Source organism: Tympanuchus pallidicinctus, unplaced genomic scaffold (genome assembly GCF_026119805.1).
Source record: "Tympanuchus pallidicinctus isolate F22 unplaced genomic scaffold, pur_lepc_1.0 scaffold4, whole genome shotgun sequence".
Taxonomy (NCBI): Eukaryota; Metazoa; Chordata; class Aves; order Galliformes; family Phasianidae; genus Tympanuchus; species Tympanuchus pallidicinctus.
This window is the reverse complement of record NW_026294758.1, coordinates 41,370,252-41,397,980: the sequence shown is the minus strand read 5'-3', so window position 1 is coordinate 41,397,980 and position 27,729 is coordinate 41,370,252. Positions and strand designations below refer to the sequence as shown.

At 37.7% G+C, this 27,729-nt stretch overlaps 1 protein-coding gene across 1 annotated transcript in view; it reads left to right on the top strand.

The window, feature by feature from the left end:
• The window catches only part of SH3GL2 (SH3 domain containing GRB2 like 2, endophilin A1), an 88,321-nt gene that overhangs the window by 47,142 nt on the left and 13,450 nt on the right, over positions 1-27,729 (top strand). The window contains exons 2-4 of the mRNA XM_052701119.1: positions 19,822-19,890; positions 22,188-22,260; positions 26,904-27,047. Of these exons, the coding sequence (XP_052557079.1) occupies positions 19,822-19,890; positions 22,188-22,260; positions 26,904-27,047 (286 nt within the window). The remainder of the gene's footprint in view (positions 1-19,821; positions 19,891-22,187; positions 22,261-26,903; positions 27,048-27,729) is intronic.

Here is a 27,729-nt window from a genome sequence, read left to right as displayed (position 1 = left end):
TTTTTGAGTAACAAGGTAACTTGGTAACAAGAATTGTCTTCTGTCTCTGAAATTTAATAAGACACAGATAAAGTCTAAATATTATTAAACTGTGCAGCGAAACGATCTGAGTTTTTCAGTTCATCCTTTGCCTTCTCATCAGACTAACATGTTACATCATTTATGCCCTAGGAATCTTGATTTATTTCCTGTTGCTCTTCGGTATACATGATATCTCTTTGCTAGTGTTACTCCGACAGCATGTAGATTCTTCACCCAAGGTATAGTAGTAAAATATTTCAGTATTTGGGATTGCTGTCAGATAGTTTTTCATCTTTCTGCAGATAATAAAGTGAGAGAAACTCAGAAGAGAAGTGGCAGAATTACCTCTGACTTAAAAAAATAAATAAATAAATAAAATTGAAGATGCTGGATTTGAAAAGGAAATGGAAGCAAGTGAATGGCTGCAAAGAGCATTCCGGACGTTTTAAAAAGAAGAGGAAAAACTCAGGGGAAAGAATTGGGTTCAAAAGTCATTGGATATTGGACTGTTAAGTAACTGTAGGCTAGTGGTACAGTATGGGCAGAACCAGGAGGTACATACAGCTGAATTTTTTTAGGCACAGACAGAACTAAATGTCGAATAGTACTATAATACCTGCTATCTGGTGTCTTCCATTTTACCACGGAGTTCTTGAAAGTACCTGTTCATGCTAGTTGGAATAAGAAGAGCTTGGACAGCAGTTACTTCAGTAGTGGGTAGATTAGTGCACAAAAAACGTGACAGAAAGCAGTGGTGACTGGCATTGTAACAGATTGGACAAGCTAGTAATGAAAGCTAGTTGTGTGGGAAGTGAGAGCTAGATTGTCTGAGGTTGAGGAGTGATACCTCAGAGAATGCCCCTCAAAGTTCAAACACTGTGCAGAAATTCATGTAGAAGTGGTAGCATAAATGAGAATGTTCTGCTTTTAGCTGTCACTGAGAGTGCTTGCAAAACAAAACATAACAAAGAACAAAAGCAGAACTAAGTTTTCATGTGGGTTGTCATTTCCACCGCTATTTTGGTAGTATTTATCTTTCCTGAGAGATAGTTTTTAGTAAGGATATGATTGTAATTTTAAAAAAAGTAAAACTGATTTTGAATTAAAACGAATTTTACTTCTGAGTTGTTATAAAACAAAACAAACAAACAAACAAAAAAAACAAAACAAAAAAACCAAAAAAACAAAACCTGGCTGTGCGAATTTCTGTGCAGTAGTGGATATTAAAGACATTGTACAAAACCCATCTATGATAAACACTGTTTCCTCTATGTCGAATTCTAATGTAGGTCTAACACAGAAATGCTTTTGGTATGTGAAATCAGTGGTCTGGATTTCCACAGTAATGTATACATCCATTAATTTCCCTGAATAAGTGAATTTACATAACTTAGTGACCTTAGTTGGTATAAATTAACCATTTCTTGGAACAATTAGTTCCTAGCTCCTTTAAGAAAAACATCATAGAAATTATGTCTCCACTACTTTGAGAGACCTGTGTTTTCTCCCATATTTTTCAACAGACATCACAGTTGGTGAGTGAGGCTTTAAAAATGTGGTGGATATTGTTGTTATTTTTTGTTTTCTCTTAGACTTTAAATATGCATAATTTTGGATTTTTCAGGAAATACATATTCACAGTTTGTAAGTCAGTGCAAGATGATGCACTGTGCTTCTGAATCCTTAAAATTAACCTATAGATCCTGGTAATTATCTGCCTTGAAGCCAGCAGATTTTCTTTTCTGCATGTATTTTGAGATGACACTTCAGTAGCTCTGCATGGCAGTTGTGGCTTAATGATATCCTGCTGCCTTAAAAGCTTTTCTTCTTTAAATATTTAATTTGAGCATAGGTAATTTAGGAAAACCTGTGCCACTGGCATTGCTACTGAATTGGCCAGCTGCAGAAGTCAGTTTAATGAGGCTAAAGACAAGAAATAAGATCTGTTTTTGAATTATTTGCATGCAACGGCTGCTCACTTTCCAAGAAATACCTCATATTGAAATAGCTTTCATCATAGAAGAAAGCAATTAGAAGTTAAAGCAGTGAAAACATTATTCTTCATCTCTTTAGTGATCATTTTAAAATAGAAAAAATGGTTATAAATGTGTGCAGTCTAAGGCTGCATTTAGATATTCATGCTCTTCTTTTTACATGCAGGTACAAACCAAAGGAAAGCAACAAGTAATAATTCTATCTCATATTGCAACAAGTAATAATTCTATCTCATAAGAATGAATGTGATCTGGTATGCTGCATTTCTGCACACAGTGTTCAACTGGACTCCTTACTAGGGAAAGAGTGAAGCTTAAGTACATTATTCCTGTTATGTTTTGTATAGTGGCCAGTGTGATTATTATCAAAAGAGTATCCATCTATGCTGATACATCTTACTGGATGTTAGCCCCAAATGCTTTTGCCTTCACAGCTTACAAATTTATTGTGTTGATCAAAACTTCATTTTAATGTGAAAAGTCTTATTCTCTTCCCATAACTGTATAACGAAAAATTGATTTAGGGATGCAGATGCATTGTTTATGCATTTCAAATGCAACTTTCAGTTACAAGCTAAAAGACTTCAGTTAGTATATGTATGTACTTTGCAAGATGCTGTGGTATCTATTAGTTCTACTTTCTTTTTGCCCTTAAAAAAAACAGCTATCCAGCCATTGCATTATCTTAATAAATAAACAGTAGTAAATTTGCACTAATTATGTCATTACATTTGGATCTTTCCAGTTTGTGTTCTCTACTTAAACTTCCCTGAGCTTTCTTCTGATACTGATGTATCCTATTCCAGTTTTAGGCAGAGATTGTCTATTGCATCCAGTCCAGAAGGATCTTTCTTCAAAAGAGTGATCTCCAAAAGAGTGGCCAGTTGCTGGAGCAGAGTGCCTAGGGGAGTGACCTTCCCTGCGAATGTTCAAGAAATATTTGCACATTCTACTCAGGGACATTTAGTGGGGAAATATTAGTGGTAGGTGGATTGTTGGACTGCATGATCTTGGTGGTCTTTTACAACCTTGATGATTCTGTCTATATACAAAACCAGGACTTTACAGTTCTTGTTTTACAAATACTTATGTTTCCACTGTTCAGTTAATCAGACCACTTAGATTACAGAAATTTCAGAAAAGGGCTAGTCATCCATAAACTCCATAAAAGTAATGGGAAATGGACATACTATGACACAAAACTTGAAGTACAGATTTCAGTAGAATTTAAGCACAGTTACGCTCACTTTAAGCAAAGCCTGTTTGACTTGGGAAATCCAAATCTTATCTCTGAAAGTGACTTCAGCACAAGTCCCTGTCTTTTGAGGATCAAATTCATACTTCTGAGGACCTAGGACAGGAACTGCTCAGAAGGACTAATGTTCTCTCTCACTGCAGTGGAATTGTTACAACACTTAATTTTGCAAACCTATCAACTTGCTTAATATCAGCAAGTTTCGGTGCCTCCATATTTCCCTGAGGTAATTAGGTATATAGAATTGAAGGTTAAGTGGAAGCAGATGTTTAGGCACCAGTGGAGGTTTTGCTTCCTTAGTTCTTTTATGTCTACCACCTGGGTAAAAACCTTTGCAGTCCTGCACACTAGTTTGGTGCATTTTGTCTAAAAATCTCTGCGAAAACCTGTATGAAAACTCTGACCATTTTCTCTGCTGGAAAGAATGACAAAGTTAAAGGGAAAGGATCATTCTGCTGTGAATAATTGGCACATATTTCATCCCTTGTGAATGCTGATGCAGTAAAACCTTTTATTAGGTTCTGCAGGCTATGGTGAAATGACTCAAACATCTCATTACAGTGCAATAGAAATACATAGATTATAACTTGTGGTTACATAAAAAAGAAAGGAAGATTTACTGTGTCTTATAGCAGCTAACTCTGCAATGACTGCCTGAATGCCTTTCCCTCATCAAGCATGGTTGATCATTTCCCTTTTCAAGAGCTATAGATAATGGATTGTAATGGGTTATTAAATTAAGAAATGTTATGTAATTAAATTCACAGATCACAAAGAATTTTCCTTTGTATTTTTGCTGTGAAAAAAAAAAAAAAGGAAAAAAAAAGGATGTTTTTCTCTTGTGCATGTAGTTATTGTAGCATTTCTGGTCTAAAAAGAAGCAGAAGTTACATAAAGGAAGTTTCACTGCTGACACAGAAGGGAAAACCAAGCCTGTTGTTTTATGATTTACACAAAAAGTGGATTCATACACTCTGTATTTATGTGGATTCATACATTCTGTATTTAAGATGCTATCTTTTTCATTTCCTACCTTATGTAGTAAGGAACATTGTAATAGGTGTCAGCCCTACCAACATGCTGAAAGAATTGGAGTTGACCAGCTAACCTGTCATTGACCTCCAGAGCAAAGTGTCTTCCACAGAGTCTTTTAAAAATAGTGAACCTGGAAACTCTATGAGATACAAAGTGATCAGATTAGGAAAGCATGATTTACTTATCTTATAAATCTTTCAGAGATGACAGAAAATCTGCTAACATGTATGATGCTGAAAACAGTTCTGAGATAGCAGAGGAATTTTTATGTAAAAAGCAGAGAGTAGTATGCTGAAATATATACTGTTCATTTGAGTGTTGTCTGTGAACAGTGTGATCGTAGTCTCTCCCTTTGGACCTCCTCCATGTTGTGTGAGATCCACATCCCTTGCTTCCAAATGTTAACTGGGCCAACGTAATTTTTGTTGTTGAACAGATAAGTCTTTGAGATGTCAGAAACCCGCATTTTAGTCTCTTCAGTTAGAGAGTTTCCCAGAGTCACTTATTCTGCGTGATTTTTAATGGAATAGCTATCTATTAATGCAGAAATCGTTTCTGAAGTCATACCAAAACCACTCAAACTCTGCCAAGAAAATATTTCACTCGGCCAAGTGATGTTATCTGTCAAACTGAGAAATATGTAGCATCTCCGAAGTTACTCTATAGCATACTGTCAGAATTACTATTTCTAATTACCATTTCCATGCACTAAACCATAAAAGTCCTTCTGCAGTTATTTAACACGCTGATCTTTTGGTTTCCTGACTATATTCATGCAGAGCATCTGAGTCATCAGAATCTATTACAGAGAAGAGATCTCGAGAAAGAATGAGAGATCATCATACTGCATCATCTGAGCTGTTTACACAGAGCTTGATAGGGCTATGTGTCATAATACCCTCAGTTTTATTGGTTTGCTTGTAGTTTGCACAGGGCTATAAAGCTCATGTAATGATAAATGTGAGAGGTTTTAGACTTTTCCTACGATAGTTTGATGGGGGAAAGCTTTCACTTAATTTTGCATCTCAAAATGTAGGTAAATCTTCTTAGCACAAGTACCTAGGGAACGTCAAGACCATGGTCTCCACTGAGTTGTCTTAATGATGTATATGTATTCTGCATACAAATAAACCCAATTTTACTCAGACAGTTTTACAGCTCAAATTGACAAGAAAGATGAAAGTAGAGGAAAAGGGAGATACTACAATTTATGCAAAGAACAGTGATAAAGAAGTGTTACCAGCTTCAAAACTTTAGTAGCTTTGTCAGCTTATATGGGTACTGCATCTGCAGCTCTGCAGTTCTACAGAGGTGATTTTTCTCCACTTTCCTGTCAGGTCAGCAATTGTTTTGCTGTTAATTGTTTTGGTTTAGGTTCATTATTTTAGGGTTTTTTTTTCCAGTTTCAAATTTCTTGATGATTGTAAAATTTATTGCTGATAAAATATTCAGGATACAATAACCTTTTGAAAATGTCCTTATTTTTAAACTGTCATCTTTGTTGTTTTCCCCACTGATATCCCTTCAGTATAAAAAAGGGAAACACTGATTTGTTTATTTTCCTCTGTTTGACAGAATCAATTTCATTTGTTAAAGGAAAAGTGAACTGAAAGAACACTAACTTCATAAAACAATTGTCTTTGTCAAAGAAGAAGTAGAAACTTTATCAGCTATCCAAAAGATAAGGACAGTGTCTATTACAAGAGCAAATTACAAGAGCAAAATGCTGTTTTGCATTAAGCACAGTAGTTCTTTCCTCAGTAATTTAAAGTTGCATTATCCTTCAGACTGACTGTGCTGTGGTAAGATAAGATTGAAGTTGAAATTGAACCTGTTCAGGAGCAAAGGCTTCTAATTTCCTCATTTTCTGCTAACTGAAATAGGCTAGTGACCATGAGAGTTGATCGTTCTGCTGGATTATCTTATTGAAAGACTCCAGTTATACTGATGCTGAAACAAATAAACAAAAAACCTGAATCAGAGTGGCTTGTGGCAGAACTGATACACAGATTCTAGTCTGGTACCTGTTGACTGGAAATGAAAGTAAATGGTTGAGTGGTCAAGAGGCTGTGTGAACTTGTAACCATTTTTCTGACAGCAGCATCACTAGACACTGTCTCATATTCTTGGTAAAAAGCAGGAGATGGTTTAGTTTAGCTGGGGCTAAACTTTCTTCTCTTGGAAAAAGGTATTGGCTTATGCTTTTCTGGCATATCACAGAATCACAGAATCACAGAATCACCCAGGTTGGAAGGGACCTCAAGGATCATGCAGTTCCAACCCCCCTGCCTAGCAGGGCCACCAAACGTACACATTCAGATCAGGTTGCCCAGGACCCCGTCCAACCTGGCCTTGAACACGTCCAAGGACAGGGCATCCACAACCTCCCTGGACAGCCCGTTCCAGGGCTTAACCACTCTCCTTGTAAAGAACTTCCCCCTAACATCCAACCTAAATCTTCCCTCCTTCAACTTGGATCCATCTTAAATCTTAAATCTTAAAGAAGAGCAGCTGTGGGTCTGAGAGCTGTTGGTTTTCTTATTGTCCCCCTTATGGTTAAACCCTGGAAAGCCACTGAGCCCCTTGCAGCCATTCGCTCCCTTGCTTACTCTCCCCAGCTGTGAAGGGGAATCAGAAAGATAAAAGTGAGAGAACTCATGGGTTCAGAAAAAGGCAGCTCTTCCAGCCTCAACTGTTCTGTGATTGCATGTCCCAAGATGCGTGAGGAATTCTTTTGCCCTTTGAAAAATTTATATTTAAGTAATCTCACCTATTCAGGGCTCTTGTAAACCATTTATTGAAGCTTAGATTGGCACAGAGTGGCTAGAATATGAGTAAATCAGATCATAACCAGAAGGCACAACTGATTTGTGGATGCTATCACAGCCTATGCATGCTTTAAGGAGAAGATGTAAAAATGGTTTATTCTGAGTATTATCACCTCACAGAGCAGCTAAAAAACTAGGACACAGACAACGTTATTCACAGATTCATGAATATTCAGAATGTGACTTATTTACTGTCCAGCAGACTACACAACTTCAGAGTGAGTGGCATATTCTGCATAAAATAAGAATGAAAAATGAGATCTTGCAAAACCCGCTGCAATGTCTCAGTCTCCATACACCCTACCTTCAATTCAAGGTACTTTTCCACCACTGGAATCCTGTTTTGCGTTGCTATTACCAACAGTGAAAAATATTCACACTTTTACCTAAAGACTTCCAAAATTCTATACAATTTAAACCTCACCTGTATTCATATATATTTCATGTTTTGGATGTAACTTCATGATGGACAATTGCAATGCAAATTTAGCAATAAATTATTATTAGCAGTGTAGAAACTTAAGATACAAATAGTAACTTATTCTTGAAGACAAGGAATATTTTTCCTTTTTGGATGGTGTCACATCTTTATCTTGTAGACCTAAGAGTTAAGAATGAATCATCTAGGAAGCAGGTGGCATGCTGTTATGGTGCTTGTTAGCACTGGAATTTGTGTAAACAATTTCTCAGCTTCCACATTTTGCATTTAATATACAGGATCAAAATGCTTCCATTCATGTATTTAAGATCTTGTTAGTTAAAATATAGGTATATTTTCACTCATTCCTTTTTTTCATGCCTTCCATGCATACAAAGGTGGGCATAATTCAGCATGCTGAATTATTCTATGTTACTGTGCATTTATGCCTACTGAATTCCAGCAGCCATCTTTAAGTCTCAGATGCCCTTGCTGTATCATAACTAGCAACTGAGAAGTGTTAACCTGGTTGGGTTCCACCACTGCTAATTGTATTGGCAGTCCAAGTATAGGCAGGTCACCTGGCTTTTCATAGTGAAAACCTGAGTAGGGTTAGAAGTAGTTGTGTTTGAACTGCTGGCAATGTACTGCCAGCATTTGAAGTCCTGTGCTGGAGTACTTCTAGCCATAAAGGAGGTGTTTTTGGAAAAGACTCCCTGGAGTAGGCAAAGCTTTTATGTGTCCTTATTAATCAGTTAAAATAGTGCTTAAAACAAAGGGACTAATGGTTTTAACCATAGGCTATAACATTATGGTTGTTTAATATTGATTGTTTTATATGGATTCAAACAACAGCCATTAAATACTAATGAAGTGCAAAACCATTACAAGGTCAAAGTTTCTGTAAAAGTTTGTTTTCACAAATGTGTCAAACATTGCTGTTCCATTTTGAGCTGGTATTTCTGAAATCTGAATAGTACAATATTATCAATTTCAGTTTTCTTTTGTTAATGCAGGACACTCAAGAATCGTGGAAGAAGAATTAGTGGCTTGTGAGGAGAATCTTGACATTGCTAAGATTGTCTTAAATATGAGATTATTGATAAGCAGACTGTAGCAATTTTTAGTTTTAAGTTCCATCACTTCTGCTGTTTTACTTGATCCTCTATCAGTAAGATCAGTGGGAGTTTTCCTACCTGTCCCTTCTGGATAAAAGTGAGCTCTGGGAGCTATGGTATATATGCTAAGAAGGAGGTTATGCTGCCTGCTCATTAAGAATGTTTGTACTTTGCAGAAAAAAAAAGAAAAAAAAAAAAAAAAAAAAAAAAAAAATTGTTGTGGAAACTGATCCTAGTTGACTAATCCACCCTGCTACTGATGTGGTGTAGGAAGGGATGAAATCTGAGCAAAGTGGATTAAATGACTTGGCATAGGCCATGCTCAGCCAATATGATACCTTGCTGGAAAAAAAGCTGTAAAGCCTGTGGCATAACTGAGACCTACATATGAACAAAAGTGGTGTCTGTTGGTAGGGGGTGCTGTTTTGGTTGTAATGTAAGCCCTCCTTGTTTACTTATCTTCTGTGAACCTGTTAGTTTAAAATATTTTTTAAAGCTACATAAATGTCAGATGTCATCATAAGCAGGTAACAATGAAAAAGCTATGTTCTCAGTGTCCCCACAACCTACAGGTGATACTGTAACAAATGCTAGGAATTTCCACCTGTCACTGACCTTTTTGTCCCGGCTAATCTGGGATCTTCTCTGGATTTGAAGTTGAATTAAGACAGCTCAAGTCTAGCACAGTATATTGACATATTTCAACAACCTCAGTGTATAATTTCTACTTGTATGTTGCCGGAAACTAATTGAAACACAGTATTTTAAAGCAAGCAATGATTCCATATGAGATTAGAATTTTTCAGAAATTCTTTCTTTCCTCAGACTAAGTTACACTGTGAAGTATCATAATGTAGACTAAAGCAATGAAGTATTTAGCATTCTCTCTGTCGCTCTGTTTCATCTTTTATAGCCAAGTTCAGACCTGAAGGATGTGAAAGAATACAAATCAATTTACCCCCTATATCCCCAAGAGATAAAACTGGATGGTTATAATGAAGATGTTACTGCAGTAATTGTCTGTACAGAGGACAGTAACTGAGCATGTGGATAGGTCAGATGATCAGGCTAATTAAGTAAATGACATGAAGAGGCTAATGCTATATTTTTATTGTTCATTCTGATGTTAAATGTAGTCATTTTCACCTGCTTTGTACTTGCTGTTGTTTGTTTGCATTTTTACCACCACATAATAATTATTGGTAGCTGGCATGTTGAATATAAATGTTTTAATAAATTTAATCAGTAGATTCCCATGAAGGATCGCACATGCTTAAAAATTCCATGCAGATTACAAGATATTTCAATCTTAAAATCCAAGATAAATTTTAAGACTTGCCATTACAGAAAACATGTCAAGGAGGAAGGGAAGACAAACTGTTATTTTCACCTGCTCTATAAGGTGATTATCATTAAATACACTTGGCATTTCAATTGGAATTTGGAGTAGCTATTTCAAATGGAAGAGAAATCCTACACATTTGAACACTTTTTTTTTTTTTTTAATTTTTTTTTTTTTTTTATTTAGGAAAAAAAAAAGAAAATAGAAGAAATACAAGGAGATTGGCTTTTCAACTGCAGGGACAGCATAGAGCATCACTTAGGATGACATCTGGTGAACTGAAAGCAGATCTGTTTGTTTATACCAGCTGAAAACTATACCTGCTTTATTTCTCTCTCTGGTTTTTCTCTTTCCACATCCCCTCTCTGCTGCTTTTGCAGATGGCAGGCAGCAACCTTCAAATACTTTACAGCAGTTGGAAAGCCCCTGAACACGTGTCAAGGACTGTATAGCATGCCCTATGACAGCTATATACTGCAAAATACATTCAGTTAGGAGAAAACTGGTTTCAGTGGGATGGCTGTGGATGTGTAGGCAGCCAGCTTCTGTGGACTCTGGGGTGATTTCCCTGACCTGTGAAACACAGCTGTGGTCTGTCTCTATAAAATGGATGAGGCAGGATTAAAGTACGGGTCTCTGTCTGTACTTGGTAGGTATGCAGCTGTCTTTCTAGAATGCAATTAGGATGCCTCTTCACCTACATGAACCTGCTGAAAGGACTAGGTGTATGTAATTCTAAGAAATATATTCCCATGCAAATTTCTGCACTCTGAACTGTGAACATTACTCCCCTCTCATACCAGTGATTTTATTTTTGTAATGCACTGTTTAAAAGGTACTGCCTATCTTTGTGATCAGAAATGTCTATAATGTAACTCAGGGAGGACAGAACTTCAGCATTGATAGTCTTCCCCTTATTTCTTATGGGGACTAAAGCCTGCAGTGACAAATGTTTCTGTTCTGAGTAATGAGTTCCACACTGATATCAGGAAAGAATTCTACTTTTGAATCTTCCTAATCTGTTTTTAAAATTCAATTTAAATAATTTTAAAATGAGTCCCTACTGCAAGTGCATGAAGGCTCCATAATATTTTTAGGAAAAATCAATAAAATCTAGCAGTTTTATAAAGCTGAACTTGCTCATGGAATAGTTTATTCTCATATCATGTTAAAATTACAGGGACTATAATCAGACAAAAAACAGCAACTGAAATTGCTTTTTCAGAGAAGCATTTCTCCCCTTCTTTTCTGTGAAACTTAAGGTAGGTATGCCACAATACTTTGGTCTGTAAAAAACAGAACTGACGTAAGTATTTGCAGTATGCATGTAAAGCACAGTTTGTTGTACTAGACTGTGTTGTCTTACGATGAATCTCTTCTCCAGGCTGAACAAACCCAGCTCTTTCAGCCCTTTTTCATAGGAGATGCACTCCCCCCTCTGATCACATGTTTGGACTATGTGCTCTGTGGAGATCTTAAAGGCATAAAAACATGCCCTTGCACACTTCATACTTGCATGTGAGGTGCTCAACTTTTCGAAGCTGAAGTTTACTGCAAACGATGTTTTTCATGAGGAGAGAATGCGAATTCTACCTCACAGTTTGTAAGCTACTGCTATCAGAAACTTATTCACAGTTTTGTACTGAAATGGAGTCGATGACCTCAAGCAGTCTGGTGACTTGGTTTTATGCACCTGACACCTGGAGATCTGATGTATGCTATGTGGTGAGGTAAGCCAAGTGAAGCAGGGAGAAGGAAGTGGTCATTGGTTCTTCTGAAGTCAGAAGCTACGTAGATGGGGCAGTCATGTGTTATTGTATGCTCCTGAAAGAATGTAATTCGTGATCCATAAACATGATGTACCTGAGCTCCAGATAATGCAGCTTTCTGGATGGATACATGGTCTGTTTCTCTTAGCCTCTTTTTCACTATATGTACTGTCTTATTTCTTTGTAATAGTTTTTATGTCCACAGCTTCACTGCCTGAAAGTGCAGCAACTGAATATAAAGCTACACTTCTAGATTCTGCCTAGAGTATTATTATAAGAGTATTGCAGACTTTACAGAGGCCTCTCAGAGTCTAAAAGGGAGCTTAACTACGAAGACAGACTCTTTAGCAGGATCTGTTGTGATAGGATAAGGGGAAATGATTTTAAACTAAAAAATGGGAGATTTAGACTGGACAAAAGGAAGTAGTTTTTTTACAGTATGGATGATGAGGCACTGGAACAAGTTGTCTGGAATTGTGGTGGATGCCCTGTCCCTGAAGACATCGAAGATCAGGCTAGACAGGGCTCTGAGCACCCTGATCGAGCTGCAGGTGTCCCTGTTCATTGCTGGGGAGGTAGACAAGGTGGCCTATAGAGGTCTTTTCCAGCTCAAACAATTCTGTGTTTCTGTGATCTTCCCTTTATAATTTCATTAAAGTTGCTATGGAGATATGAAAGAAGCATGACAGATTGAATGAATGTGTAATTTTGTTGTGCACATTCTCCTAAAATACAAAAACATTGTTTATAGTAACAAAGCATGGTGGGCCAGGAACTGCCTGCTGATAACATTCCATGAGAAAGCTGGCACTGCTCACCTCTGCAGGAAATAAATTTCGTAATCCAAAAAGCACTATATTCTTGTTTTGCCCTTTCCTCAGAGTTTTGTTATCACTACCCAATTTGAGTGAATCATTATCTTGAAAAATCAGTGCTATCATACTTTCTGGCACTCTGTGAAGTAAAGCACAGAGGTCTGCCTTCTGTGTGACAGTACAGTGTATGGCAGAGCTCTCACTGCTGCTGTGGGGAGAACTCATCAGGATTGTGGGTCTGAGTCCAGGTCTCTTTGGGCAACTGCAATAAGTGTATGAGCATGTTATTGTCTGCAGGTCTTTTACTGCTTCTATATCACAGCACTCTTGACATCAGAAGTGGGAATACCATATGGGATTAGATTCTCTGCCCCTTCTGCTTACTGAAGAAAAAAAAAAAAAGAAAAAAAAAAAAAAAGGAAAAAAAGATTGGCATATATTCTAGCTGATTCTAGCTGATACAGTGACCTTTCTTATGCCAGTTTCTTCTTTGCTGCTGGTACTGATGTCCTGCTGGGGATGGAAAGGTAGTGTCGAAAAAGCACACAGTGTTCTGACTGTCCTCAGCTCTCTGGTAGCATTTGCCAGCTTCTCAGCTCCTCTTTGCCAGCTCCTGAGCCCACTTTGAACAGCAAAGATGCTGAGGTTGTGACCAGCTTTCTGACTGAACACTAGCACACAGAGAACCGAGCTTCTGAGGCCCTTGTATGGCTAATGTGAAACTTCAGTAATATATGTGAAATAGATTCCAGTGCTTGTCTTGGGTATATGGCAGTGTCTCAGTTGTCAGTACACGTCTGGCACTACAATGTATAATACTGATTTAGTTTTATGTCTTTCCTATGGTATTACTTACATGCTCTCTTGCAGTGGGTGCCAAGGACTTGCCGCAGGAATACAGTCAGCTGCTACTCCCCAGCACTTTCTCAGCAGTTCTGTCTCTGCTCTCATCCTGCTTCATTTCTATCACCAGTCTCCAGTCTAATGCAGTGGCACTGCAGCAGAGGCTCTGCAGTAACTGCTATCAGTGCAGAATCTTGCACAGATGCAGGCATACTTTCATATTGTACGCTAGTGCTGAACAACTCTGAAAGAGCAGAATTCTACAGTTTGGCCATTACCAGCACTCAGAAAGAAAAATGCTGTATTAGAATGGACAAAGTAATTGCTGATGTAGACATCCCCATCCCCCTTCACCTTTAACTGAAAATGAAAAAAGACCAATTTATGGATTGATTCTGAATGATGAGATTAAATGCATAGGACAGATTCACTATGAATGTTTCTTTCAGTGGATTTCTTTCAAAGGAAAAGTTTCTGTGAGACATTTTGCCATTGCTCCAGATTATTACTGGAGATCCAGTCCCATGAAAATTTTCCCCTGTGACTTGACAAGCTTCATCAGTGGCACTGCCAATTACTGTCTCCTCTGTATGTCATGTTACAGCCTATTCCCCAGGAGTTCTAACCTGTCTCTGGACTCAGGGCTCTTTATAAGGCTATGGGCCCTACTGCTAGCAGCTGTGAGCACCATCAATGCCAAGCTGTTATATGTATATAAAGAGTATTTAGGAAATGCTTTGTGGGAGGCCAAGACAACCTTCTTGTGTCCCAGTCTTAGTCTTCTCTTTCCTTATTGTGGCTCCCAAATTCAATTTACTTCCTGATTTTTGAGTAGTGTACTTTTTGTTGTCATACTGTGTGTGAAATCATCAGAGTTGAGGGAAATATTAAGAAAGGGTGAATGTACCTAGCTGTGATGATACACTCCTGGGTGGAACAGATCCATGAAATACTAGTAGAGAGAGAAAGTGATTGCAGTACTATCAGGGGAGTTAGTGTATTATTTCCTGATTAAAGATATCTGTCAAATTGTAGAAGGGAAACAGAAGAGAGAATCTCAGATGTGTCTGGCAGATGCTCACCTTAACTACATGACGAACATTTCTGCTAGATACATTCATGCTGACAAGCAGTAGCAGATGCAAATTAATTCTCACAATTTTACCTTGTGGTTGGCAAATGTATTTCTTCATCTTACCAGAGAGAAAGCTAAGCTTCAGTGGCGTAATCAGTGTCTTAGTACAAATGGAACAGAAACAGCAAAGTTTCCTGGAGATTCTTGGACATCTCTTTTTTTACTCTTTTGCCTTTCACATTGTTTTCCTTGCTCCTCACAGCTTCTGTTGTAGTGATGAAGTCACTGTGCTTCTCAGTTTTGCACAGAGAGGATCCTGTACTGATGAAATTCAGCTGGTGTCGGGGACTGCTCTTCTGGCTGCTAGGGTTGAGAAATTTGTTAATGAGATGTAAATAGCCTTTACTGCCCTCATTAGACTTAAATATATGTTAAGTTGGGATCCTGTTTGTGTTTTACCACTGAGATGGGTTGTTTTACATTGTTCTTGTCAAGTCTTATTGACAATCCCTCTTTTGTACAGTATTTTTACAAATTAAAAGAAAAATAGAATGAAGTACAAGGACTATTAAATGCAAGGGAAAGGGTGATAAGCTTTCCATTTGTTTGAAATCTTCAGTGTTTAACAAAAATATGGTTGTTTTTTTTTTTGCTCAATTTTTCCAACAAATGAGTGACATGGCTTGTAAGGGAAACCAGACATTTCTGGCTTCTGATGAGCTATGTCAAACCTGCTGAATTTCCTGAAGCTTTCCAGGACCAATGGTTTTGGGTCATTTGGCTTGTAAGCTGGGACTTTCCTCACCTAGCTGGCTATTTCTGAAGAGCTTGAGCAAGGTTACGTGCCCTCAGTTGAAATCAGACATTGATTTCCTTTCTGGTCCAAAGTCAGGCGCTATGCACTGGCAGTGATATTTTCTATAGCATTGCAGGATTTCTGAGTATAAGCTATTTCTATTTTACTGGAGATAGCTATCTTGGAAAAGGTGCCTCTTTTCTATTTCAATGATATTTGGAAAAAGAGAAGTCTCAAATAGAGCTGATTTACTTGCTCCTCTTAGATGCATTCTTTCTTTTAATCTGTATTATAATTTAACTGAAATTACCAGAAAATATTCTCTCTTGCTTCTTGCTAAGGCTGAGAGTGTGATTTGCCACAAGATGTATCTTTTATTGAGTGCAGAGAACCAGAACTGTTGCCATAAATTTGAATTTCAAGTATCAGATTTTCTGTGGTAACAAATTCTGAAGTACAAATTCTGTGTGGGAATCAAACAGGCAGAAATATTAACCTGCAAGTTTCTTTTCACTCAACAGAATGTGAAATGACAGAATTAAAAAAAAAAAATCTTGATTGGAGACTGTGCTTTTTATAAATGTACTTTTTTGAATGTTTTCTCCTGAAAAGCCCACAGCATTGGCAGAACTTCTGCATGTGTACACAGACTTCTTTCCATTGAAATGTATGTTTATCACTACTTCTGCAAGCCAGCTATGTCTTCCTTGTGTTTGCAATGCTAACAAAGCATCACAGCATTTTAGAACCTGTTTGAAAAACCTTCATAAACATGAGGCTACTTCTGCCTCTGTGCTTCCAGAAGACTAAACCTTGCACTGATGGGTTTCTGACTGCTTCTGAATCTCTTAAGCAAGCAGATCCTCAGCTGATGCAAGCTGCTGTAGCTTCCTGTCTGGTGATATCATATCTGTGGAACAACAGCTCTTAATTAAATGCTTAAACAGTTGATTAGGAGGATGGATACAAATGGGCTGACAAAAATATGATTGAGTTGCAAGTGTTTCAGTTGCTTTTCTCAGGCCCACAGCTCCCACTAGACCAGCTTAGATTATGTCCTTGAAATGGGAGCATAGTATCTTAATATCATAATAATATCATAGTATCTTTGAGCAGACTGCTGTCTTCTGCCATAAGAGGGACGAACTCTTCAGGTTTCTTTTCTCTTAAATTGAAGGCCATAGCAATAAGGTTTGAGAACAACCCAGAGACATCTGGCAGGGAGGTGATTAGATGTCCACAGGGCTAAAAGAAACCAGCTTGTGGGGATGGCCCCCAGAAAGGTCAAAAGTTTACAGTGAGGAAGACAATGAAGCTTTCATGAGGAAGACAAATCTTCATCCCATGACCCTCTAGGCACGCACAACAGGGGAGGGCCTACATGCTAATGAACTCTTGGGGGGTGTAATGAATATGTATCTGAATTCTGGGAAAACTTCTGATTATGGATTAGTTCAGCCTATTTCTATAGCACACTTTTTCCTGACAGTGCGCACGCTAGATGGATCTATCCCCCATTGCAGCCAGCATATGCACACTGCTGAATAAACCATACCTGCTTTGTAATCTTACTTGGGTTACAGAGTTTGATTCTGCATGTCAACAGTGGTTTTCCAAACTAGACTTTGGTCTAGATACTAGAGGTGAAAGTGCTTCCCTGAAATTATGTAAGTAACCCTGCAAGAGTCACCCAACTCCAAGAAGGCTCAATGGCTTGTCTCTCAACATGTGACTCATTCCTGTTGTCTTTAACAGCGCTTTACCCAGAACGTCAAGAACATTTTTTCTGCACACAACATGGATATTTTGTTTGCCACCTTAGATGTGTGACTTCTGTGTGGATTTGTGATTGACAGAGGGATCAAAAATGGAAAGCATGTTGAGAAAAAGGGGCTGAACTGCCTCTTTGACTACAATCTAGCTGACTACAGAGCTGCACTGTTAAGTGTCATGAATTTCTCAGCTGAATATTAGGAGAAAGAGAAGTTGGTAATGTTTGTAAATGTGAAATGGGATCTTCAGGGAATCACTGGGGATGAAAAGACTTGTCTGCAAAACCTTCCCAGCTATGAGGAGCTCCTAAGTTATGAAAAGTAAAGCTACATCTAAAAGTCGGGAGCTTTAATTACCTTCAGGTACTTTCTATCCTTAAAGATGAATATCATCTATTCAAAATCTGCTTTGAATATTTAAGTACTAGCATATTTGAGACCTGGTATTTTCAGGGACCTAAAAGCCTTGTAGTAGATAGCAGCTTCTGTCCAGATTTTGCTATTTCAGCTGCAGTAGAATGTCTGTTCACAGAAGGCTTATTCATGGGCTGGTGAGGAAAACTTCAGGGTTTTTTTACTTCCTTTGTTACTATTTGTTGTAGATGCTGTGGGTGAATAATACCTTTTCAGATATTTAATCTACCTGTTATCCATAGTAGAATTGTTTCTAACAGCACTGAGCTTAAAATATTTAGTTTTTGTGGTACCTCACTGGTCTCTGTTAAGGGTAAGTAGTTCAGCAGTTCAGACCACAGAGAATCATCTGAATTGAAGAATGGGTAAGTGTAGTCTTTTTTTTTTTTTTTTTTTTTTGAGCTTTTCATAGTGATAATTGGTACTATTTTGGGTAATTACTAATCACTAATTAGCAGTAAGCTTACAGAAAAAAACAGAACTGATTTTCTATTGCCATTTTCTATTCAAAATGTAATAATAGTCTACATCAGTAAGTGCTTTGTGATGCTGTGCTTGCCACTTTGTAGGAATGAACTATAGTGATGATAAAATTAATCATATCTGGATCTTATTAACGGCCAATAAATGATAGGTTGTAGACTGTTTTTCAAACTATGTTAGCATGGGTTGAAACAAAGAGAAAAAAAAGTGCATTTTTTCCTTAATTTCTGCCTGTATGATGCAGAAATCACTTTACTGAAGTCAGTAGTTACTTTGTTAAAACAGTTGAAAAAAGATTCAGAAGCTCCTAGGAAAGTTTATAAAATTAAATCATGTTCAGTGCAAAGAACTGAAAATGTACAGAGAACAGAAACTAATATGTCTGATGAATTTCATATGGCAACTGGCAACCTAATGAAAGAGCAGTACATTCACTGGGTCACATGCTTCTAGCTGACCTGTGGAGTTACAGCACTAATATGCATCTGTGACAGAAAAAATGCAATTACTAAATCCGTTTTGACTTGTACTGTGTAGCGGTCATCATTCAAATCCACTACTTCACTCCTACTGACTTCAGAGAGAAACTCTCCTGAATGTCTTCCAGCTTGAATTAGGGAAATGAAAACGTTTCATTTTCCAATTCATTTTCCAGATGACTATTTTATACAATTAAAAAAGAAACAAAGCAAAACAGAATATTTGCTTAAAAAATGATGGCAAAGTTCAACATTTTGTTTTTTGGTCTGTCAACTAAGTAATGTATATGGAATGACAGAATCAGAGAATCAGACAGAACAGCGGTGATGGGAAGGACCTTCAGAATGTAATCAGGTCTGATCTTTGGTGAGAAAAGGGAGCCCTGTCCAATCACAGCTTGAAAACCTCCAGTGCTGGAGATTCTACCACCATGCTGGGGAGGTTTTTTCAGTGATTGTTTGTTCTCACCCTAAAAATATTCTAGTATCAACATGAATTTTCTCCCAGTGCAGCTTATTACTCGTTCTCCTCAATGTGGCTCCTTGCAAATGAATGCCTCCATCCTCTTTCTAGCTGACCTTGGGTGTATTGGAATACTGTGACAAGGTCCCCCAGGGCCTTTGCCAGGGTGAAAAGACTGTATGCAACTCATATACCCTCAAATTCTTGCATGGTGTGAATATAGATTTTTTTTTTAATGGATCACTTTTATTTATAAACCTTGATTTTAAAGTCAGAAGGCTTAATTGTGGCTTGAGTCAAAATGTGTCTAAGAGTTCAAGGGTATGGGTACCTGTTCGTTTCAGGAATACTGGAGTCAGGGTTCAGCTTTGGCTTTATACATGATTATTTTTCTAGGTATTGCATTTTTATGTGCTGAACATTGCAGCTTGGGCTGTTTTTCAACTGTGATTAGGAAGTTTTTTATGCTTTGATTCCTTCCCCCGTTCATTCTGTCAAGTGATTTTGTTTTCCACCGGCACAAATGATCGTGGATGTTTCTGTCTGCTGAATTCAGCTCTGTCACTGTTGATTAGTTGCTTGGTAAGTTCAAGATACAGGCATCCACTTCACAGACAAAGAAAAGGTGTGATAGTGCAAAGATGTGATAGTACGTATCTCCTTTGGTACGAGCAAAGGTTTGGATCTCTGAGACTTACAAAGTAGTCCTTTTTTTTTTGTTTGTTTTTGGGTTTTTTTTTTTTTTTTTTTTTTTTTTTTCTGATTGCCTATGATAAAATGTGATTGAAGTAATTTTTTTCAGAAAAAGTATGTCTGAACATTGTACCAACTCATGGCAGAGTTGGTACACTTCCCTAATATTGCTGAATGTTTGTTTTTCTTTCTTTCTTTTAAACTGCAGAAAGTGAGTGAAAAAGTAGGAGGTGCAGAAGGAACCAAGCTAGATGATGACTTCAAAGAAATGGAAAGGGTAAGTCTTAATACAGATATGCACTATCATTATTTCTGTTCATTTTTCCTTTCTCAGGATGGATTTCCGAAGCTTCTATCTCTGAGTAATTTGAATAGTTTTGATTGTCTCAAATTCTGTTCAGTAAGACTGAGTTTTCTGATTCTTGTGTCCCTCTTTATCTTTTGATGGAGGAATACATAATATATGGTACCCTTTATACTGTCAATATTTCATTCAGAGATTGGAGCTGATGCCAGCTACAAATTACCATCAGTTAAATCATTGTAGAGGGACACCGTAAGCAGAGAGAGTCTGTCTGTAAGTATGGTCATTTCAGTGGAAAATGTGCTAGTGTAATTCTCAGCTACTTGAGCATCACTTGAGAAGCAAGAGCTGTCTGAGGAAGAAGGTTGACACTAGCAGTGGGATATTCATTTACAGATTCTGAGATATCCTTAGGCAGCCTTGCTGCCATAGCATCTTGGGAGGATAGAACTAACTTCCCCCAGTGGAATCCTCTGGGAAGGTGGCAGTTGTAGCACTGACTTTCTTCATGGGAAGAAGTGACACAGCTCTGTGTAGTGGTGAAAATATGTTAGTTGAAAAATTCAATTTTTTTTTTCTAACTTTGTCTTTGAGAGATGCCACCAAATCTTACAACACTACTTCTATGTGGGTTGGCGAGTGTATATCTAATAGATAACAGATCAAGATAAACAGAATAGAAAGATATAAATATATGTGCATTTGTATGGGAAGACAAGGAAAAAAGTTGTGGATGAAAATCAAAGGTGGAGGGCATATCCTTTAAAATCATAGCAGAGTATTAGAGAAGTGATTTCTCCCCCTTGCCCAGCTTCCTTTTGAAAGTGCTACAACCATAGGCCTTGCCATCAAATCTGGAATTTGTTAAAGAAGATTTGGAAACCCAATGTTACCCTTAGAGCTGGAAATAGGACAGTCAGCAAACAAGGGTGAGTCCCACAGGGTGATTGTGGGAGGTACGCTTTGGCAGCCTTGAAGATGAGAGCACTGTGAGTTAAGAACAGCACGGAGTAAATTCATTGGCTACTCCCCAACTCCCCACTGGTCCCAGATCGTTTGCCAGCTTTTCAGTACGCAATGGACATGCTCCTTCTGCCTGTCCATGGCCTTCTGTTCTCTCGCCCCCTCACTCCTCTGCAGCGTTCTTGCCATTTCTGGGCTCCCCACCAGGCAGTTCAGCTACTTGTTCACCCAGGGTTGGCAGACCTCTGCTGCTTCTTTGTGAAAAGCATAGAGCAAGACCTGGCAGATGGCAATAGCAATAAAACAAAACAACAAAAGGAAAACAAAAAAACACAGGAAGGAGGTCAGTTACAGCTTGCTGCAAACAACTTATCTCAGGTGCTCTTTTTTAAAATAGGAATTCACCATTATAGTAAAGAAGATCACTCTGTAGGACAGAAGCCACCCTGTAAAGAAAAGCAATGTATTTTCTTAAATACAGAGTAGATTATGATGAACCCCAGATCTGTCAAAACAGCATTTGATTCTGAGAGAGTGTAGTTGTATATTTCAGTATGAGCAACTATAAGCTGATGTCAGCTACTTAAGAAATCAAGAATTCCTTCTAATTCCTTCTACAGCAGAAGAAAATAATGATATGCAGTTCTATACAGTTGTCCTTAGTTAAGTTCCTAAATATAAAATATTTCTTCATGGAGTGATTCAGTGGAAATAAACTGTCAGTGCCTTCTGGCTGCTAATGTTCTTGAAATTGGACACTGAGGGATACCTTGTCTCTCCTATCCCTGTTTTACCAGAACTCCCTCTGAAAGAGGTGGACAGCTCATTTTCTCTTTAGTGGTTGGTTTTGATTTACATCTATTTGTTTTCCATTAGTTTCCACCTATTAGGGGACCACAGATTAATAATTCTTTAGATAGTTTCAATGATCTTTCAATAAAAAATATTTCTTAATTGTGGACATTTTCCAGGGTAATGAAAAGCATCAGTATAGTTCAGTATAGCACAATGAATTTTGTCAGATTCCTGATAGATCATCTCAAGATATGCTATAGTAATGGTTTCACTTAAAGATTGGTTCTGCTACAAACAAAAATGGTGGGTTTGTATTTTGGTAGTTTTTCAAGCATTATCACCATTCTGGAATGAGGGCTGGATTTGCTCCACAGTTATTCACAGAGACACAAGATTAAAATGATGAAAACAGTTAAAAAAATTCATAAGAGCAAAAAGAAGAGACAAAAGTGTCTTCCTCTTGTCTGACATCTCTTTCCATGTTTCTTCTTGTTTAACTCTCTGTCCTTTAGAAAGTGGATGTTACCAGCAGGGCCGTTATGGAAATAATGGCTAAGACAATAGAGTATCTTCAGCCCAATCCAGGTAATATAATTTTTCAATCTCTCTACTTGGAGCACTTTTTGAAAAAATGCTTTTTCTCAGCATTGCATGAGACAGACCCTCTTCCTTACTGGTAGAGCTGAAGTTAATGCCAAGTCAGTGAACTTTCTTGGGTTGAAAAGACAAAGGTGAGTATGGGTTTCTGTTTTAGGTTGCCAGGGAATGGAAGCTCGCTTTAGGAGATTTTTGTTTTTGTTATATTATTACTTTAGGTAAGAACACAATATATGCTTAGACATGAAGTGTGTTTATGTGCCAGCCATCAGTATGTCTCCCTGAGATGGGAGGTGGCTGCCTTCACAAAGAAGGCAGAGCAGAGCCTCAGTCAGGACCTGTCCCACGATGTGCAGCGAGGCACCAGCCCTGTTTATCTCCCTGGGAATGGGAACAGGACTAGGCTGGGGATCAGGATCTGCCAGACTTCTCAGTTCCCAAGAAGAACAATAAAGTTCTGAAGGAGATTCTCTGGTTCCTGCAGGGCACAAGAAGTAACACGCTTCACATGGTTTTCTAGCAATTTCCCACCCTCATTAGAGTTGCTAGAAAAGGGGGGTTGCAAAAGAGCTTTTTGTGGTGAATTGGTAAAAAAGGAGGTGTCTGCAGTCCTAATCAGAGATAGCTAACTTGAGCCTTTGAAATAGAACTAAATAACTGGTTTCTATGGGGAGAAGAAAGAATGGCCTTTTGATTGGGCTGATGGAGAGCTGCATGCTGCTGTCTTGCCAGAGGATTGTCACATGCAGGATGACTTGGAGCTGCTATAGTCACTAGTAAATAGTAAATTCAAGAACATATAGATGTGATTGGTCTAGAAATGTAAAGGGTTTGTTTGTACCTGCTTCACCAACAGAATCAATGGAGTTAAGCAACTGAAAGATTAATCTGAAAGCAAAACTAGGCCACATACCTAACATTAGTATTTTGGAGTTTCTTGAAGGAACAGACAGAAATTCAGTCAGTATTTCTTAATAGCTGAAAACAAATTCAAACTACTGTGAGATATTTTATCACCAGCGTGGTAGGTTGAAGAACTGTTGCTGGTATAGCTTACTTTGTGGTTTTTATGTGTTAGATTGCAGAGGAAAAGAGTACAGTATGATGATGCTGTCAGTGGGTTGAAAAAAGAAGGAAGAATATTTATGAAAACTATTAAAAAGAAAATAATGATGACTAAAACAGGTTCTATATCAACAGATGGAACACTGTTTATGACTCAAGTCCACAGCTTCATTGCTCATCATCAACAAGCTCTCTGCAGGAAAAGCAGTAGGATTGACAAGCGTTATGGAGTTAGTGATAAAATTGTTAACTACTGTCAAGCCGCTGCTGTGCAACAACATATAGACTGAGTAATAAACTTTGACTGTTCTGTGCTTCCCATCCTGATACATGTGAGTGATCATGATTTATGTGAATCACAAAAGAGGCTCATGACAACAGTGGAGAGCAGAATCTTTGGAAGTATCTCAGAGTGTGATTTCAGCCACCAGAGGCTGTAGAGTATGTGAATAACATCAGAAAATTAAAATTGTAACAGTCAGGAAGAAGATTTATGTTTTTGCATATCAAATGAGATCATGTTGTTCATTCCACAGCTGTATAAAGGTGGCAGATAGAATAAGAGGAACGAGGAAATGCCTCTTTCTGCTCTCACCTGATCTGAGATTGGTTTATGCCAGCTGCATGATTGCAGAAGAGTTCCCTGCAATAGGAATTACACAAAAAAAATGACATTCTAATTCAATAAAAGGAAAAAAAAAAGGATCTTTAAAAATTCTCTGTACAACTGTGTTACTATTAACTAAAATGTTATTTGGGACATTTGTATTTTCTATTTTCTTTCTCATTTTACTAAAGAAGCATTACGTTGGAGAGTGGGGTGGGAATGAGTGAAAAAAATAATGGCAATACTTAACAGATGATTTTATTTAGAAGTTTACCTGTTTCTCATAGGATGAAGAGGGTTTGGGTTGAGGCACATACTTCTTGAGAAGTAAAATATAACCCTGAAAACAGCAGTATACTTCGTTAATAAAATAGAGCCCTGTGAGAGATCAATTGTTTTCATGGTATTTTGAGGGATCAACACTGGAGGCCTGCAGCATGGCCCAACTTCACTAAACATTTAATGGACTGATGCTAGAAGAAGGAAGAAGGAAGAAGGAAAAGGAAAAAGAGAGGATAGGAGGGGAAGGGAGGGGAGAGGAGAGAAGGGGAGAGAAGGGGAGAGAAGGGGAGAGAGGAATGAGGAAAAGAAAATAACTATTTTAATGATGAAAGTGAATTTTTTTAAAGGGATATTGGGCTAAAGTTATTGTGAATGATAAAATTAGCATTGTAGACTTCCCAATTATAAAAAAGTAGAAGGCTATCTAAAAATAGCTAAAATTGAACACGATGAAGTCTCACCAGGAAAATTATGTACATTGCTATAACATGAAGGAGAAAAATTTAGACATTGAGAGTATAAAGAATTAAAATAAATAATTCTTATGTTTTACAGAGGGTCAGTTAACGTTTGTTATTAAGAGAAATCAAGAGCGACACCAGGAATGTCAGTGCAAAGGAGAGGGAGTGCAGTTGGGAAGAGAATCAAGCCATTTCCATATGTTGTTTTGTAAATCTCTGCCTGTCCTCTCTCAGGCTGAGACATAAATTAGAAAAGGGAATACATGGCATTAGCATAGTAAAGGAATAGAACTGAAATGTGTCAGGATGGGATTATTAGATCAACTGAGCAGTGACTTATCTCAGCTCGCATAGACGCTAATGGAATCCACTTTAAAAGAGGAGAAATGAGGGCCCAGTGAACATATTCTAAGATTTCCTACTAAAACTAGATTATCTGGGACCTGAGTTTTCCAATTAAGTATAGAAACCAGATTTGATACTAATGATTAAATGAATCATTGAAATATGATTTTTTCATGGTTACCTTTCTCTTCCCCTTTCCTTATTGTTTTTATTGGTTTTTGTTTGTTTTGATGTTGGTTTTCTTTTCATGTCTGCTTAATTCTTTCCCGTACCTTTCTCTTTCTTCTCTTGGTAGCCAGTCTTGGACATAGCCACATCCTTTTTTAACATTTCCTCCTCTTATGTTTTTGCTTTGATTTCTGAAAATATTCACGTTTGTTCCTGTTTTATTTCAGCTTAATGCATCCATTTCTGTTTCCCAACCTACTGATTTTGTTAATGCCAAAGTTTCTTTTGTGTTTCTGTATTTCCCCATTGCCACTATCCTTTCAATGCAATTTTTAATGGCCACACACTTCATTAATATTCAGTTTCTTATAGTGAACAGTCAGTCTGCTAATGGTCATTTTGCAATGAGTAGCAACAGAAGGCATCAAGAAATCCAAATGCAGAAAAGCATGATCTGGTGGCACTGAAGTGTATTGAGACAGCTTACAAAACCACTGTTACTATTGGTTAAAAGCGTGCTAACCTTTCCTAGCTGTTTCCCAGCCAAAGTAAGTACTATGACACTTGTCTGATTTTGCTGTCTCCATGCATTGAACCATGACTATATCTATGCATAAATATATACACCACAAAGTGAAATATATTCAGCAGCAAGAACTATGGCATGATAAATACTCTTCAATAATAAATTAAAAGCAAGACACTTGTTGACTGAGCTCTGCTAATGATTTGCTTTGTTGCAGAGATGTGCACAAGGCCAAGTTTTGAACAATTACATTAGCTATTTGACACTTTGTCAGTAGAAATATTAACTTATCAGAGCTGCTGCCAAATCAAATCTTTTTGATGAGGAAGGTAGAGGCATTCATAGGCACCCTTCTGTACTAAATACAATAGTGTAAGTAGAAAAACACACTCTCAGTCAGCTGGCAAAAATTGTAGAAAAATTCAATTTAATTCAATGTCTGCAAGCTATTTACATTCTGTAGCTGCAGAAAAGCAGGCAAATTATTTATTTTTGCTCTCTTTGTTTTCATTATTTGATGATTGTGTGCTTTCTTCTGATCTGTAGTTGTCTATATCTGAAATAAAATGTAAACTAAAGTGCATTCAAAAGCTTATTAAAGTGGGAGTTTATCCAACTCCTCATTCATATCTGGGGACAGAGTTTTTATTTCATGCTCTACAGAGGAAAAACTGAAAAATAAACACCAGGGGCATCAAAAGTTTATTCTTGAGTGTGCCTAGTCTGGACTTGAGGGGAAGATTGGCTCAGTCTAGTACCTGTCTGCTAGGCAGAGATTTCAAGATTAAGCATTTTGAGGCAGATTAAAAATTCTTCTTCCTGAGTTGTAACACATCAAACATGATATCTTGGCAGTTTTTCTTGGCATTCTTCTATCTGTGTCGTTTCAAGGGAGGCTTTGATTTAAAAACAAGGGCTGAGCCTCTTCTCTGGACTACTAGCAAAAGAAAAAGTCAGTGATTGACAATGTTTTGTTTCCTTGCTCCAGAGATCATTCCTGACAATCAGTGCTCGATCCCAAATTTGGACAATGTTTTTCAAACACACTGTAGGAAGCTTAAATAAATTTAGAGCGCCGGTGCATCAATCGTTGCATACACGGTAACATTTCAGGTGAACAGACATTTCAGACATTTCTATATAATATTGTATAACCTCTGTCACCTTCCTGTTTCAGCTTCCAGAGCTAAACTCAGTATGATCAACACTATGTCAAAAATTCGAGGCCAGGAAAAAGGACCGGGTTACCCTCAGGCTGAAGCCTTGCTGGCAGATGCAATGCTGAAATTTGGCCGAGAACTTGGAGAAGAATGCAACTTTGGTAATTTGATTACTTCTGTTTCCATTACGCCAGAATAAAAATGATAACAAAATTTAATGTAATTTTCGTCATTAAAGTCTTATGGTTTCATAAAGAAAGAAATTATGCAAGAATCTCATGTTCAGCTCCATCAGACTTCTACTTTGAGATTGGCCTAGGTCTGCTGACATTATGTGGATCCAGTATTTTCTGTGGGTTTGGACTAGAGATATTTTCTCACAAATGAAAATCGAATTGTTTCCACTTAGAACCATATCAATACAGGCTTTAGGCTTTAATGTAGATTGTGCTACAGGGACTATATTTTGATGGAAGATATATGTGTTCAGAAAAGGTTATTACTGTCTGTGAATTATAAGGGCTGCTCTGAAAATAATGCCTTCTATTTTGTTATGTTGGCCCACAACATTAGCAGCGGATGTTGGTGGTACAGCAGTAGAAGCTGAACCTTCCCACTAGTATTCCATGTTGTTGCCATGTGACAGATGGCAGCAGAGAGGCAATCTGACAAAATGATGTCTGACATGGAAGTGCATCTGAAGCAACGGTGTGGAATTGAGTTCCTTCATGTGGAAAAAAAGCACCCACTGACTTTCCTTGATGTTGAATGTTTGTGGAGACCAAACAGTGGATGTGAGCACAGTGAGGCAGTGGATAGTGTGTTTCAACAGTGGCAAGAGCG